Consider the following 14,626-nt stretch of genomic DNA (forward strand, 5'->3'; position numbering starts at 1 on the left):
AGGCGCCCAGAAGTTACTGAACATTTTCACTGCAAACTGTCTCTGTGTTCTGGTACTGCCTCAGAAGCCATATTCCCTAAGATTCTCTAGAACAGCAATATCATTTTCCATGGTGGCTTCATACACTTATGCCTACAGTTGCAAAAACAATTATTAAAAGAAGGGTAGCCAAATTCTCATCAGAACGCCTACCCTAAGTTGGTATACTTCACCTGTCATTTGCTTCTGCTGAGAATAAACATACAGGGATACTAAATTCACTCAAGCATATACACAGTGATCTAAACAATCACGTAGTAGTTTAGGTGTGAAAGTAAATTATTGGCACTTAAGCAAATTATATGAAAATAATAATATACATTAAAGGAATGTCCTTCCCCTATTAATTAGTTGCAAAGTAGAACATCCACTGCTAAATACAGTGAGGAGAGAATTTGGCTTAAAACAACAATAGATGCAAATGTGCCATTTTAGAAAGGCTTATAGATTTCAGAAGAGCCCCAGAAATCCTTGGAGCAATGTTAGAATTTACAGCTTTCTACCATAAGTGAAGCAGACGAGCACATGCTTAAGAACACAAGATCCATTATCAAGTGACATAAGTTTTCTAAACCTTAATTTTCCTCATCTATAAAGCTGGGGACAAGGGGATACGATATGTGTGCCTATTACACTTTATAGTGTTATTATAAAGATTAAATGAAGTATGTAAGCAAAAAACTTTATAAAGTGACAGGACACATTAAACAGTAATAACTTTTCTTACTACTACCATAGTAGTACTTACTAGTACCATAACCTCAGGTATTCTACACGGAAAGGTTAAAGAGCCAATTAAAAGTAAGTTATCTAAGACACATGAAAAAGTGCTCAACATTGCTCAGCATCAGGGAAACCCAAATCAAAACCTCAACGAGATACCACCTCACACCAGTCAGAATGGCTAAAATTAACAAGTCAGGAAACGAGAGATGTTGGCAAGGATGCAGAGAAAGGGGAACCCTCCTACACTGTTGGTGGGAATGCAAGCTGGTGCAACCACTCTGGAAAACAGTACGGAGGTTCCTCAAAAAGTTGAAAATAGAGCTACCGTACGACCCAGCAATTGCACTACTGGGTATTTACTCCAAAGACACAAATGTAGTGATCCGAAGGGGTACGTGCACCCCAGTATTTATAGCAGCAATGTCCACAATAGCCAAACTATGGAAAGAGCCAAGATGTCCATCAACAGATGAATGGATAAAGAAAATGTGGTATATATATATACAATGGAATATTATGCTGCCATCAAAAAACAAACAAAAAATGAAATCTTGCCATTTGCAATGACGTGGATGGAACTGGAGGGTATTACGCTAAGCAAAATAAGTCAATCAGAGAAAGACATGTATCATATGATCTCACTGATATGAGGAATTCTTAATCTCAGGAAACAAACTGAGGGTTGCTGGAGTGGTGGGGGGTGGGAGGGATGGGGTGGCTGGGTGACGGACATTGGGAAGGGTATGTGCTATGGTGAGCACTGTGAATTGTGTAAGACTGATGAATCACATACCTGTACCTCTGAAACAAGTAATACATTATATGCTTAAAAAAAAAAAAGAAGGAGGATAGTAGGAAGGGAAAATGAAGGGGGGGAAATCGGAAGGGGAGACAAACCATGAGAGACTATGGACTCTGAGAAACAAACTGAGGGTTCTAGAGGGGAGGGGTGTGGGGGGATGGGTTAGTCCGGTGATAGGTATTAAAGAGGGCACGTATTGAATGGAGCACTGGGTGTTATACACAAACAATGAATCATGGAACGCTACATCAAAAACTAATGATGTAATGTATGCTGATTAAGATAACATAATAAAATTTTTTAAAAAAGTAAGTTATCTATCCATCCTCTAGAAGAGGGAGGGGTAAGCAAACTACAGCCTGCTGAACAACTCAGTTGTTTGGTTTGCCGTTCAAGCAAAGGAAAGTTTTTACATTTTCAAATGGATGGGAAAAAATTACAAACAAAATCACTCTAAACATTACTATTTTTAAGCTATTATTAAGTAAATAATAATAACAACAAGAAAAGGCCTCCTTAGCATGAACTTTTTTTTTTAATGAACATACATTTTAATTGGACAAGTAAAAAATAAGAGCTGAAATCAATGGTAAAGTTAAATGCCAAAAGGAATAGAAAACTCAGTCACATCCAATGTCATTGATCCTCCATGCTAACTCATCATCTTTGAGGGAAGAGAAAGGCTGACATAAAGGAAGATATTTGGAAGTTACTGTAAGATGGAAAGTGAAAAAATGCAATTACAGGACAGGAAGAAATAAAAATGCAAAAAAGGAGCAGAATATGTTTAACTTACTTACAAGTAGATAGGAGAAGGAAGGAAATGAGAGAGAAGATGTAATAATAGAAATCATAAAAGGCAGAACGAACACAGTATAGGGTGCTTATGGCAAGTACAAATCAGCAAAGGATAAAGTCTGATTATAATACAAATAAAAACAGGAGTTCAAAATCTGTCCATTACTCTCCTCCTCTCCCTCCTTTCCCATAAGGCCTTGTTTGATTTTGAGAAAACATTATAAGGAAAATGTTTCAAGATTTTATTAAGTGTCTATAAAGAGTCTGCTCCAGAGATTAAATAATTGCAATGTTAAAAGAGCAAAAGAAACAGAAACCACATTTGGAGAACTTACACACCCTGACAGGAAAGGTAAACCTGCAAGAAGATTAAATTACTAAAAAAATTACAAAGTAACATACAAATCAAGTAGATAGTAATTCTGTTGACAGAAAGAAAGGAAGGCAAAGGAATTCATATTCCAGCTTGTTAAGAAGGACTATAGCATGAGCTTGAGAAAAATCTGAAACTGGAAAAGGAATCAAACAGGGATAAATAAAAATAAAGGCAAGGAGCATTCAAAATATGTATATATAGATAGATGGTTAGGCTTTCCAGTACATTATTAGGAGTGAGAATGAAATTACTGACAATAAATTTCTGGCTGTAGAACAGAAAATGAAGCCAGAAGGAAGGAGCCAAGTTAGGAAAATAGGCAAAAATGAGAGACTAGTCTAATTATAGTCAAAAATAAAATATGAGTATTCAAGAGGCATTATAAATTAGAGGAATGTATTTCTGTGGTATTTCAGTAAAGCATTCTCATGACTGGATGACTGTGAATACATGGACAATGGTAAAATTAAACGGTGAAGTCTAAGTACATTTTCTACCCTTTAAAACACAGAAAAAGAACTCTTCCAACAAATTACCATCATATAAAAACCAGGATAGAGGACAAAATCCATCATGATAAACCTGGAGTCTTACCAAGCTAGAGTAAAATCATTATTTCAAGATTCCAAAAAGAAATACTCGAAGGATTTAGAATTACAAAAATATCTAAAATATTTCTTAAATACTACATAATAGTACACAAATACCCACTCTGAAATTTACATTAGAAGGAAAGCCACACACACACAAAGGCATTATAGCATTAAATGACTGGCTGATATCAGAATATAGAATTTCCAATTCAATCAGAGTTGGTTGACTCATAGTTCAAATAGAATTGGTTATATCATATCAACAAAGTAGGACTGGCATGGACTGACAAGGAAATTACCTCTTTATATAGGTCTACTATTTGTTAAATTGAGACTTTGGCTGTGAAACTATTTTCTAGCCTGATTAATAGCTTAGGAAAGAAAACAACTCAGGCTTCGTATGTCTCCACATACTTTTAACTATTTATATGCCTTTAATTTAAGTACTTACTAATATCATCTTCATGATAAATGACAGAATGAAAGGGCAGAGTTCGGTCTTTAATATATCTCTCTGCTGGCTCAACATAAAACGTGCCACCACGAGTCTGGATGAATCCTTCAAATCTTCCATCAATTACAGACCCATGGCTAAAACTTCCTTCTTCACCTATTAATGAAAGCAACAAACACTTGAAAAATTAATTTGCACATAAATGTTAAATTCATTCTCCTTTAAAAAGCCATTCTATTTTAAAAACCTGAATACAAATTTATTGGGGAAATTAATTTTCACATAAAATATATCAAGAGGAATTTGAGACGTGAACAGCAACTAGTACTTAGTTAAAATCTGTACAATTACTAGATAACAACAGTGAGAAATAGAACATCTGTCTCATTGACAATCATATTCCCAGCATCTAAGCACAGTACCTGGCAAGAATTCAATAGTCATTCAATAAATAACTGTTAAATTAACTTAAGCTCAGAAAGGCAAGCAGATCCACTGATAAAATATGCACTTCCAAAATAAAGATATTAAAGTATCTTTTGAGGAGTGCCTGGGTGGCTCAGTCGGTTAAGCGTCTGACTCTTGATCTCAGCTCAGGTCTTGATCTCAGGGTCACGAGTTCAAGCCCCGGATTTAAAAAAAAAAAAGAGAGAGAGAGAAGAAGAAAGAAAAGAAAGTATCTTCTGAGGTTTTGCTCTAATTACCGTAAGTAAAAAAGTTCTTTTCCCACCTGATATAATTTGCATGAAACTTTTGGCTTCCTTTTTTTTTTTTTTTAAAGATTTATTTATTTATTTGAGAAATAGAGTACATGAGAGGGGGGAGGGTCAGAGGGAGAAGCAGGCTCCTCACTGAGCAGGGAGCCCGATGCGGGACTCGACCCCAGGACTCCAGGATCATGACCTGAGCCGAAGGCAGTTGCTTAACCAACTGAGCCACCCAGGCGCCCTGGCTTCCTTTTTTTATAAATACATTTTTTAAATAAGAAAGTACCAATTATTTCAGAAGTAGTTTGAACAAAAGCATACCAACAATCCTTCTTAAGATATTGGATTTGTAATACTGTCCCATCAATTATACTTCCCTAGTGAAAGAAAATACAGGGAAAAAAGGGTATTTTGAGATATTTGCAAAGAAAAGCTGAGCGCCAACCATCAAATGACATAAAGAAGTGGAAAGTAGGAGGATGGTACGTTAAAAGTTAAATTTACCTGTTAAAATTTTTTCATTAAAATAAGTATCAGGCTTTCCACAATTTCTAAATTATAGATTAACATTAATTAATTGACTGAATTGACTAAGGACTGATGCTAGGAACCCAAGACACTGGTATTTTAAATGACATGATTTCTATCTACAAACTCATTTAGTCTTGTACTTTTCTTGACCATCGCCTAGCAAAGAAGGGCAGACACTACAAAGTTATCTGCCCAAAAAGATAAATGATCAAAGGAATAATGGTTCAAGGGACGCCTGGGTGGCTCAGTCGTTGGGCGTCTGCCTTCGGCTCAGGTCATGATCCCAGGGTCCTGGGATCGAGCCCCGCACCGGGCTCCCTGCTCCACGGGAAGCCTGCTTCTCCCTCTCCCACTCTCCCTGCTTGTGTTCCCTCTCTCGCTGTGTCTCTCTCTGTCAAATAAATAAATAAAAATCTTTAAAAAAAAAAAAAAAAAGGAATAATGGTTCAATATTAAAAGCCTAGACTGACGGAAAAACACTTTCCTTTGTTTACAAAACTACAAGAGTACGTAAGACTTTTTATTTATTAATGCCTCATTTATCTGGCATAATAAAAAATTAGAAACATTTTTAAACAATTTTCCATAATGTTATGATTTTGAGTGGAAATCTCTCTGATATGTAGAAATGAAATTTAACTTTCAGTTAACTTTGTCTTAATAACTGAGAATCTTCAGTATTTATTAACATACAGTTATAACAATATTTTGACCCTCTCTAGTACCTCCAGGAGATTGACTGTTCTTTCCACACTACTAAACTGTCAAATGTAACTTTCTCTTGGGTTAAGTGTGCTCCCCATCCCCCCAGTACCTTCTTAATCAGTTGTAGTAAGGGAACATTTGTTAGAATTGTGAACACAGCAAATAGACTGAGGCAGGAAGGCCCTGAAAGGGTTTTTTTATGAATGACTTTGTCACATTATTTTTGGCTGTTAAGATGATCTTTATAGTTTCCCTTTAAGTTTCTTCTCTCTTCTTATAAAACACAGGTAATGTTTTGCTTGAAAGATCAGAAAATTAGTCATTAAAAACTTTTTAAAAAGGAGCAGAGTGGCGCAGCGGAAGCGTGCTGGGCCCATAAAAACTTTTTAAAAAATTAACAGTTTGTAGGTATTGAGAGAATCAAAACTAGGTATCTTTCAAAAGCCAGGCACTGTATAATCAAATATTAAATATACAAATAGAGATAGGTCCAAGGGTTACTTTATTCTTCAAAGACTGTTATCCTTCGTGATATATTTAAATCTCCTCGGGATTTCTCCCACCTCTCTGAAATATATGCTTATAGCTCAAAATACATGCATTTCTTTGTGTAGAAAAAAATTAAAGAAAGGAATTCTTCTAAGATTCAACTTACCATAAATATGTCCAGTGTAAATATGAGAGGTATCATAATCAAGTACTTCATTTGATGTTTCTACTTTAAATTCATCACTGAAAAGGGATGTATCCCTCTTCATTCGTAGGTTGAAATGTCTGCAAAACAGGGTGGAAAAGGGAAAAAATGAAATTAAAAGGATCCCAATTTTAAACTTTTTTTTTATTAAAAAGTCTGCAAAATATAAACTGTTTCACACCATTTGTCTACTTGGAAATACACTTTACAAGATTTTTCTTATAAAAATTTCGCACCAAATTCAACCTAGTAGCTGTGATACAAATCTAAATTATATGTAATTAAACAGTAACTGTCTAAGATACATTAAAAATTAAATGCCGATAGGCTGATTTGTATATGGGGTAAAACAAGTTAATTTCAACAGCAACTAAGTTGCTTGGACATAAAAACAAGCTTCTTGACCCAATTACTATTATTCACCACTACCTGTCTTCCCTCGTTAGTAATTCTGCAACTTTGCCATTTTCCCCTACTTTTCACAACTTAAACAAGACATTTAAAAAGTGGCATCTATATTAATGACTCTCCTTCAGAAAAGCAAGTATGCATGTTCTTTTACATATACATACACACACATCCCCTTTCAACTCCTGTATGTTTTCCCTATGGCTTCTAATTCTTCTAATTATCATTAGACCATCCTCAATTTGAGAAGCCAAAGACCGGGCACCTGGGTGGCTCAGTCATTAAGCATCTGCCTTCAGCTCAGGTCATGATCCCAGGGTCCCTGCTCGACGGGAAGCCTGTTTCTCCCACTCCCCCTACTTGTGTTTGCTCTCTCATTGTCTCTCTCTGTCAAAATAAATAAAAATATTTTTAAAAAAAAGAGAGCGAGAGAGAAGCCAAAAGACCATGATATTAGCTGAAATCATACTCATTCTCAACAGTCCTCTATAAAGGAAAGAGAAAGACCAAAATATTGAGATGAAATTAAATAAAGAATCTAGGGTTTGAATCAAACTATGAATCAAATCTTATGCCTAAAATCTACTAGCCCAGGATTCCGATCTGTTAAAGACAATACATTCTGTCTTGTAAAACCCTTGTAAGAATGACAGCTTATAACGCATGTAAAGTCATTAACACAGCACCTGGCACAGAGGAGCTGCAAAATAAATGGCAACTAATTAGCTATCATTACTAAACTCTTAAAAGTAGATCAAGTCTCTTTTATAATTGTCATAAAAGGCTCACACAGCACAATTTCTCCTCAATGAATCTGAACCTAAGTGTTCAAATAGCAACCCCTAAATGTTAGTAGGATATAGAGTAACTGAACTGTCACACATTGCTGGTAGAGTATAAAATGGTGCAATCACTTTGGAAAACTGAGTTTTTTTAAAGTTAAACATATAAAAACCCTATGACCCACAATTCTACCCCAAGAGAAATCAAAATATAAAAAGTAAGTCCACAAAAACAAATTGGACACAAATGTCCATTGCAATTTCATTCAAAATATACAAAAACTGGAAATCAGTTTTTCAGTCAATATCAACAAGTAGAGATAAAAAGACTGTGGCTTATTCATACAATGGTAAACTACTCAGCAATAAAAAATGTCAAACTACTAAAAATATGTACTTTTGTGAAGACACAAAAGAATATATATATTGTATAATTCCATAGATATGTAATTCTAGAATAGGCAATAACCTATCTACAGTGAAAGATCGGTGGTTGCCTGGGGTGAAGAGAGACTAAGAGCAAAGGGGGATGAAGGAACTTTTTTGCTATGAGGGACATGTTCTATATCTTGATTTGAATGGCAGTTACACAAATATATACACTTGTCAAAACCTAACTCATATTACACACTTGAAATGAGTACAGTTGACCTTTCAACAACACAGATCAGAAGTGCATGGGTCCACTTACCCACGGATTTTTTTCCCCATAAATACAGTGCAGTACTGTTTTCTTAGTAACATTTTTTCTCTAGCTTACTTTAAGAATACAGTATATAATACATAAGACATACAAAGTATGTGTTCATCAACTGTTTATATAATCAATAAGGCCTCCAGTCAACAGAAGTAGTTGAGTTTTGGAGGAGTCAAAAGTTGTACATGGATTTTTGACTGCATCAAGGGGTTGGTGCCCCTAACTCCCACATTGTTCAAGGGCCAACTGTATATTATTTTATGTAAATCATACTTTGTGCTCACTTCAGCAGCACATATACTAAAAAAATATATAAATTATACTTCAATAAAGTTTATCTTAAAGGAAAAAACTCATTCTTCAAGTAAATAAGGGTCAACAGGGTATACTCATTAGCTTCAGAAAGTTGTGTCCCTTTTTCAAATTTTTCTATTTTCTATTTTCCTTTTAACTTCATGTCAATCTTGGCACTCTTTTATTTTGAGGCTGTATTCATTTTCTACTTGCCTAAAACTCTCACCAAAAAACTCCTAAAGCGTCCCAGGTGCTGTGACAAGGACTCTAGACTAGGAAAAGGATCCTTAGGGCCTTAAGTTTTCCATCTCCTGGCAGAAGTAATCAAAAAGTCAAACATATCTTTTAAACGGGAATTCCGCAAAGTTAAAAATAGACTACCCTGAACAAACAGGAATCCTGCCTGAATTCTTACTGCACATCCCGTCTTTTCATAAAATTTCTTTTGCTAACTAACAGGGAATTCTTGATCATATATGCAGGTATAAATAAATACTTTTTTTTTTTTTTAAAGATTTTATTTATTTGACAGAGAGAAAGACAGCCAGAGAGGGAACACAAGCAGGGGGAGTGGGAGAGGGAGAAGCAGGCTTCCCGCCGAGCAGGGAGCCCGATGCGGGGCTCGATCCCAGGACCCTGGGATCATGACCTGAGCCGAAGGCAGACGCTTAACGACTGAGCCACCCAGGTGCCCCAAATACATTATTTTCTAAAGGATCACAATATTTTGAAAAATCATTAACTTATCATTATATATACTTTTAACTACCTGTACAAATACTATCTGAAAAAGAGCATCTTCACTAAACAGACTAAAACACTAAATGTCCAAGGGCTTAGTATATTTATCATCCAAGATTTATTATTCAGCAAAACTGTTATACCCTATAACCATTATAAGCAAGAGTATACTCTATAGGCAAAAAAGGGGAGTATAAGCTTCAGAAAGACATTTCAACTCAGTAATCTATCCTACACTCCCTACCCCCACAAAAATAGTTTTACATCACTTAAAATGTTTAAGCACATAGGAACCCTAGAGGAGAGTTATAACAGAAAGAATTTAAAAACACTTGAAGTAGGTCCCTTCCAACCCTGATACTGACAGCATAAGAAAATCATCTCACATGTACAAAACGTTATTCTCCATACTGATTTAAATTGGACTGAACTATATATAAAATCAGTTCTCAATTATCCATGCACAATCAAGTAGCAGTATAGATAATAAAACAAAAATCAAACTTAGATCATACCCCCCAAATGCACTGCTTTTATTAACATTAATTTGCATCTAAAACATGTATCAACAGAAGAGGGAATGGAACGATAGTGAGCCTGAAAGGCAGGTAAATGGTAGAAAGAAGCCAGATTGAATTTAAGTCTGTCACAATCTATGAATCATATGTTATTTTGCCATAATAAAAATAAATAAGTAAATTTTAAAAATGAATGTATCATTTTTAAATGATTCAAAAGAGCTGGAGTCAAAAGAGCTGGATTGAATCATTTTTAAAATGATTCAAAAGAGCTGGAGTATAAAAAAAATGGTGTGGCCAGAGATATCCTTCTTAGCGATAAAAGCTCCAAGAGAACCAATTGAGATAGTGACATTGTGATGATAATGAGATTAAAACATTCTTCCCAAATGTATATAGGTTTATGATTTTCACAGCATTTTTACCTATGTTACTACATATTATCCTCAGAGTAACGCTGCAAAGGAGGTATGATGAATATTTTTATCAAAGGGTATGACTCAAAGTCACAAGACTAGAATTAGGACTAGAACTCCAGTATTTGGTTGCTGCAACTTGCTCTGTCTACCATAACACAAATGCATCTCAAGCATGTGATTTAAAAAGTCAAGCTAATACATGGCTCAGTCATTAAGCGTCTGCCTTCGGCTCAGGTCATGATCCCAGGGTCCTGGGATCGAGTCCCACATCAGGCTCCCTGCTCGGCGGGAAGCCTGCTTCTCCCCCTCCCACTCCCCCTGCTTGTGTTCCTGCTCTCGCTATCTCTCTCTCTGTCAAATAAATAAATAAAATCTTTAAAAAAAAAAAAAGTCAAGCTAATACATGCTGAGTGCTGTAGTAGTCTTAATATAATATTATCAGTCTCCACAAACAAGTCATCTTTTAAAATCTGAACAAATGCAAATAAAGAGATAAAAATATAACCTTATTTAATTTTCAGTAAAAATTTTATAATACCACCATAAGAAATTTTCTTTATTAATGGTTAAGCCACTTTCAAGAAAAAGGCTAACCTGTCTCCTTTTACAATGTTTCTTTCAGTAAGTTTAATTTTATTATTATTATTATTATTATTATTACTATATGCCACACTGTCATCAAAGATAAACTTTAGATTTTCTTTGGCATGGAAGATGCTCTGTTAAAGAACATTACTTGCACTTGGAATGCTTTTCTACTCTTAGATTTAACCACTATATTGATTCTACTGATCAACAGTATTTTGTCTCTCATCTTGATTATAGTATTTCTACTGCAATTCTTTCTTGTTTTCCTCAGTGGCACTACAGTAAAGCTGTAAAGAATGGAGTGAAATTATAGGAGGGCAAAATCAGTTAACAAATGACAGTAATTTGAAAAAACATACCAAACAGATTCCAATTCTCTAGCTTCACTGCTTTGAAGATCTAGTTGTACCATATGGTAGTAACAGCTGGTTTTCCTTTCTAGGCTTTAGAAAAGCACTCTACATCTAAACCAAACAAACAGTAGAGGTACCTGAACCACCTTTGGTGCAGAACAACAAAATAAATTTTGTTTAGGATATGACTCTATAAAATTTCTGGAATGTCACGTGCCCTCTACATCTTTATATAAATAAGTACCTTTCCTGTATATTACAACAGTTAGAACAGTAAAAATATAGAGTAAAAAGAAGTTGCCTTTGTCCATACAGTTGCTATTTTGGCTAATGAGAATATGGCTCTGATTCTCAGAAGAAAACGATAAAGGGTACATCCCTTGAACTGAAGTCATATTAGAACAAAAGCCTCAACTAATTAAGTACCTTGGTAACACAGGGAAGAACCCTGACAGCAAAAGTCTTGCTTAAAAGTACATCAGTGTAATCCAGTCCCAAAGACCAAGACTGTCATTAAAAACAGAGGTCTAACATGTCTAAATGGAACAGGTCTATGGCAGACCTGGCTCAATGACTCCTAGAAATAAAACTGTACTACTTAACAGGATATCCCTGATGTCTCTAGATGTTATCTCTTAACACTCACTTTATTCTTTTATTTTTTAAAGATTTTTTTATTTATTTGACAGAGAGAGACACAACGAGAGAGCGAACACAAGCAGGGAGAGTGGGAGAGGGAGAAGCAGGCTTCCCACCGAGCAGGGAGCCCGATGTGGGGCTCAATCCTAGGACCCTGGGATCATGACCTGAGCCAAAGGCAGACGCTTAACAACTGAGCCACCCAGGTGCCCCAACATTCACTTTATTCTTAATAAAGATCCTTGAGTCTCCATCCAAATTATTTTTTAAGACAAGCTGCCAACATTTAATACCATACTACTATGAGTCATATATCTAGTTTACTTCCACTAGCACAATTTTTGAAACAGAAAAATCCTTTTTTCAAATGATCTTTTAAAAGCCAATATATATATATTTTTAAAGGATAAAATGAACGGGTTGGTAGAAGGGGAAAGGGCACAGTCCGCCCACGGGCACCCCACTGGGCAGTACCTGAGGCAACCACCCCGGAAATTCCAGGGCTATACAGTTTGAAAGACCTAGTTCCAGGCTTAACTATTGTCCCCAAGGTAAATTACTTTAAACAAGCAAAAACACGTATGTGAGAATCCTCAGTGAAGATAAAAATAAAACTAAAACCTGAGCTAAAATGAGTAACTTTATCCTGTGTAAGAAGACAAACAGATCATTAGTTTAAGTCTTTCCCATAAAAGGAGAGCCAAGGGGAAGAATCTGCCATAATGGCATCATTACAGAACACAAGATTACATGTATTTTACGTTACTTGAGAATAAACAGATTTATCTATTGGAGAGGGGAAAAAAAGGTTTCTGTAAACACCTTCTGACTTTATGCAACTATGTTAACTAAACAACTGGCAAACAAAACTACTGAATATAGACATACCTCATTGTTTTTTATTATCTCTACACTCAACATGAGGCCTGAACTTACAACCCCGAGATCAAGACTCTCCATACTCCATACTCCAACTGACTAAGCCAGCCAGGAGCCCGCAGGCAAACCTCATTTGATTATACTTCACTTTATTATGTTTTGCAAATAGGGTGGTTTTTTATTTTACAAATTGAAGGTCTGTAGCAGCCCTGTATCCAACAAGTCTACTGGTGCTATTTTTCTAACAGCTTTTGCTCACTTCCTATCTCAGTGTCACATTTTGGCAATTCTCACAGTAGTTCTAACTTTTTCATTATTATTATTATATTTGTTATGGTGATCTGTGATTAGTGATTACAACTTGCTAAATGCTCAGATGATGCATTTAGCATTTTTTTTTTAAGATTTTATTTATTTATTTGACACAGAGAGAGAGATAGCGAGAGCAGGAACACAAGCAGGGGGAGTGAGAGAGGGAGAGGCAGGACCCCCGCCAAGCAGGGAGCCCGATGTGAGACTCAATCCCAGGACCCTGGGATCATGACCCGAGCCAAAGGCAGATGCCCATTTAGCATTTTTTAACAAAGTATTTTTTAATTAAGGTATATACATTTAGCATTTTTTAACAAAGTATTTTTTAATTAAGGTATATACATTTTTTTTTTTACATACAATTCTATTGCACATTGAACAGACTATGGTATAGTATAAACATAACTTTTTTATGCACTTGGAAACCAAAAAGTTCATTTGACTTGCTTTATTGCAATATTTGCTTTACTGCAGTGGTCCGGAACCAAACCTGCAATATCTCCAAGGTATACCTCTATAAAACACTAAAACAATGATAGGATTTAAGAGTTATTCAATATTTAATATAAATCAAACATACAAAATCGTAAAAATCACCTAAATTTATTAATTTCACAGATCAGATAAGGCTGATTTGACCTAGATCACACAAATAAAATCAGAGCTTGAATCGGAACCAAACTCTCAAACGTTAATTCAAAAAGATATATGCACCCCGTGTTTACTTAAGTATTTACAATAGCCAAGATATGGAAACAACCCAAGTATCCACTGATGGATGAATAGATAAAGATGATGTGGTATATCTATGCGATGGAATACTACTTAGCCATAAAAAAGAAGGAAATCTTGCCATCTGTAACAACATGGATGAAACTTGATGGTATTTTGCTAAGTGAAATAAGTAAGAGAAAGACAAATACCATATGATTTCACTTACATGTGGAATCTAAAAAATAAAACAAAACAAAAACAAACTCATAGATACAGAGAACAGACTGGTGGTTACCAGAAGAGAAAGGAGTTGGGAGGTGGGTAAAAGGGATCAACTGTATGGTGATGGACAGTAACTAGACTAAGGGTGGTGATTACTTCTAGTATATACAAATACCGAATCATAATGTTGTACACCTAAAACTTATATATTGTTATATACCAATTTTACCTCAAAATCAATCAATAAATAACAAATTAAAAAATAGGGGAGAAGAGCAGAAGATAAGGTAAGAGAACAGAATCTAGCATAGAGAAGGGATTCCAAAACCTTTGCTGAATTAATGAAGACTTGTCTGGGCAGCTAGCAGGTTATTCTTCATGTGGCAAACACTCTAAAACATCTCTATGACCATATCCCTTCAAACTACAATATTCCCTATTCCCTTTTTGGGGCAAAGTGAAGAAGGGAATTTGCCCCTCTGCATTCAATCTCAATATTTCAGATCTCTCTCTCTCTCTTTTTTTAAGATTTATTTATTTGAGAGAGCGTGCGCACACAAGTGGGAGGGGCAGAGGGAAAGGAAAAGAGAATCCCAAGCGGACTCCTCACTTAGCACAGAGCCCAATGCAGGGCT

At 35.5% G+C, this 14,626-nt stretch overlaps 1 protein-coding gene across 2 annotated transcripts in view; it reads right to left on the bottom strand.

Moving 5' to 3' along the window:
* ADAM10 (ADAM metallopeptidase domain 10) overlaps nt 1-14,626 on the bottom strand; it is a 135,671-nt gene that overhangs the window by 71,256 nt on the left and 49,789 nt on the right. For both annotated transcript variants that reach the window (XM_034994504.1, XM_034994505.1), the window contains exons 3-4: nt 6,387-6,505; nt 3,786-3,944 (exon numbers count right to left, since the gene is read on the bottom strand). In XM_034994504.1, the coding sequence (XP_034850395.1) occupies nt 3,786-3,944; nt 6,387-6,505 (278 nt within the window). The remainder of the gene's footprint in view (nt 1-3,785; nt 3,945-6,386; nt 6,506-14,626) is intronic.

Source organism: Mirounga leonina, unplaced genomic scaffold, assembly GCF_011800145.1.
Source record: "Mirounga leonina isolate KUSES-001 unplaced genomic scaffold, KU_Mleo_1.0 Mir_91, whole genome shotgun sequence".
In the NCBI taxonomy this organism is placed as follows: domain Eukaryota; kingdom Metazoa; phylum Chordata; class Mammalia; order Carnivora; family Phocidae; genus Mirounga; species Mirounga leonina.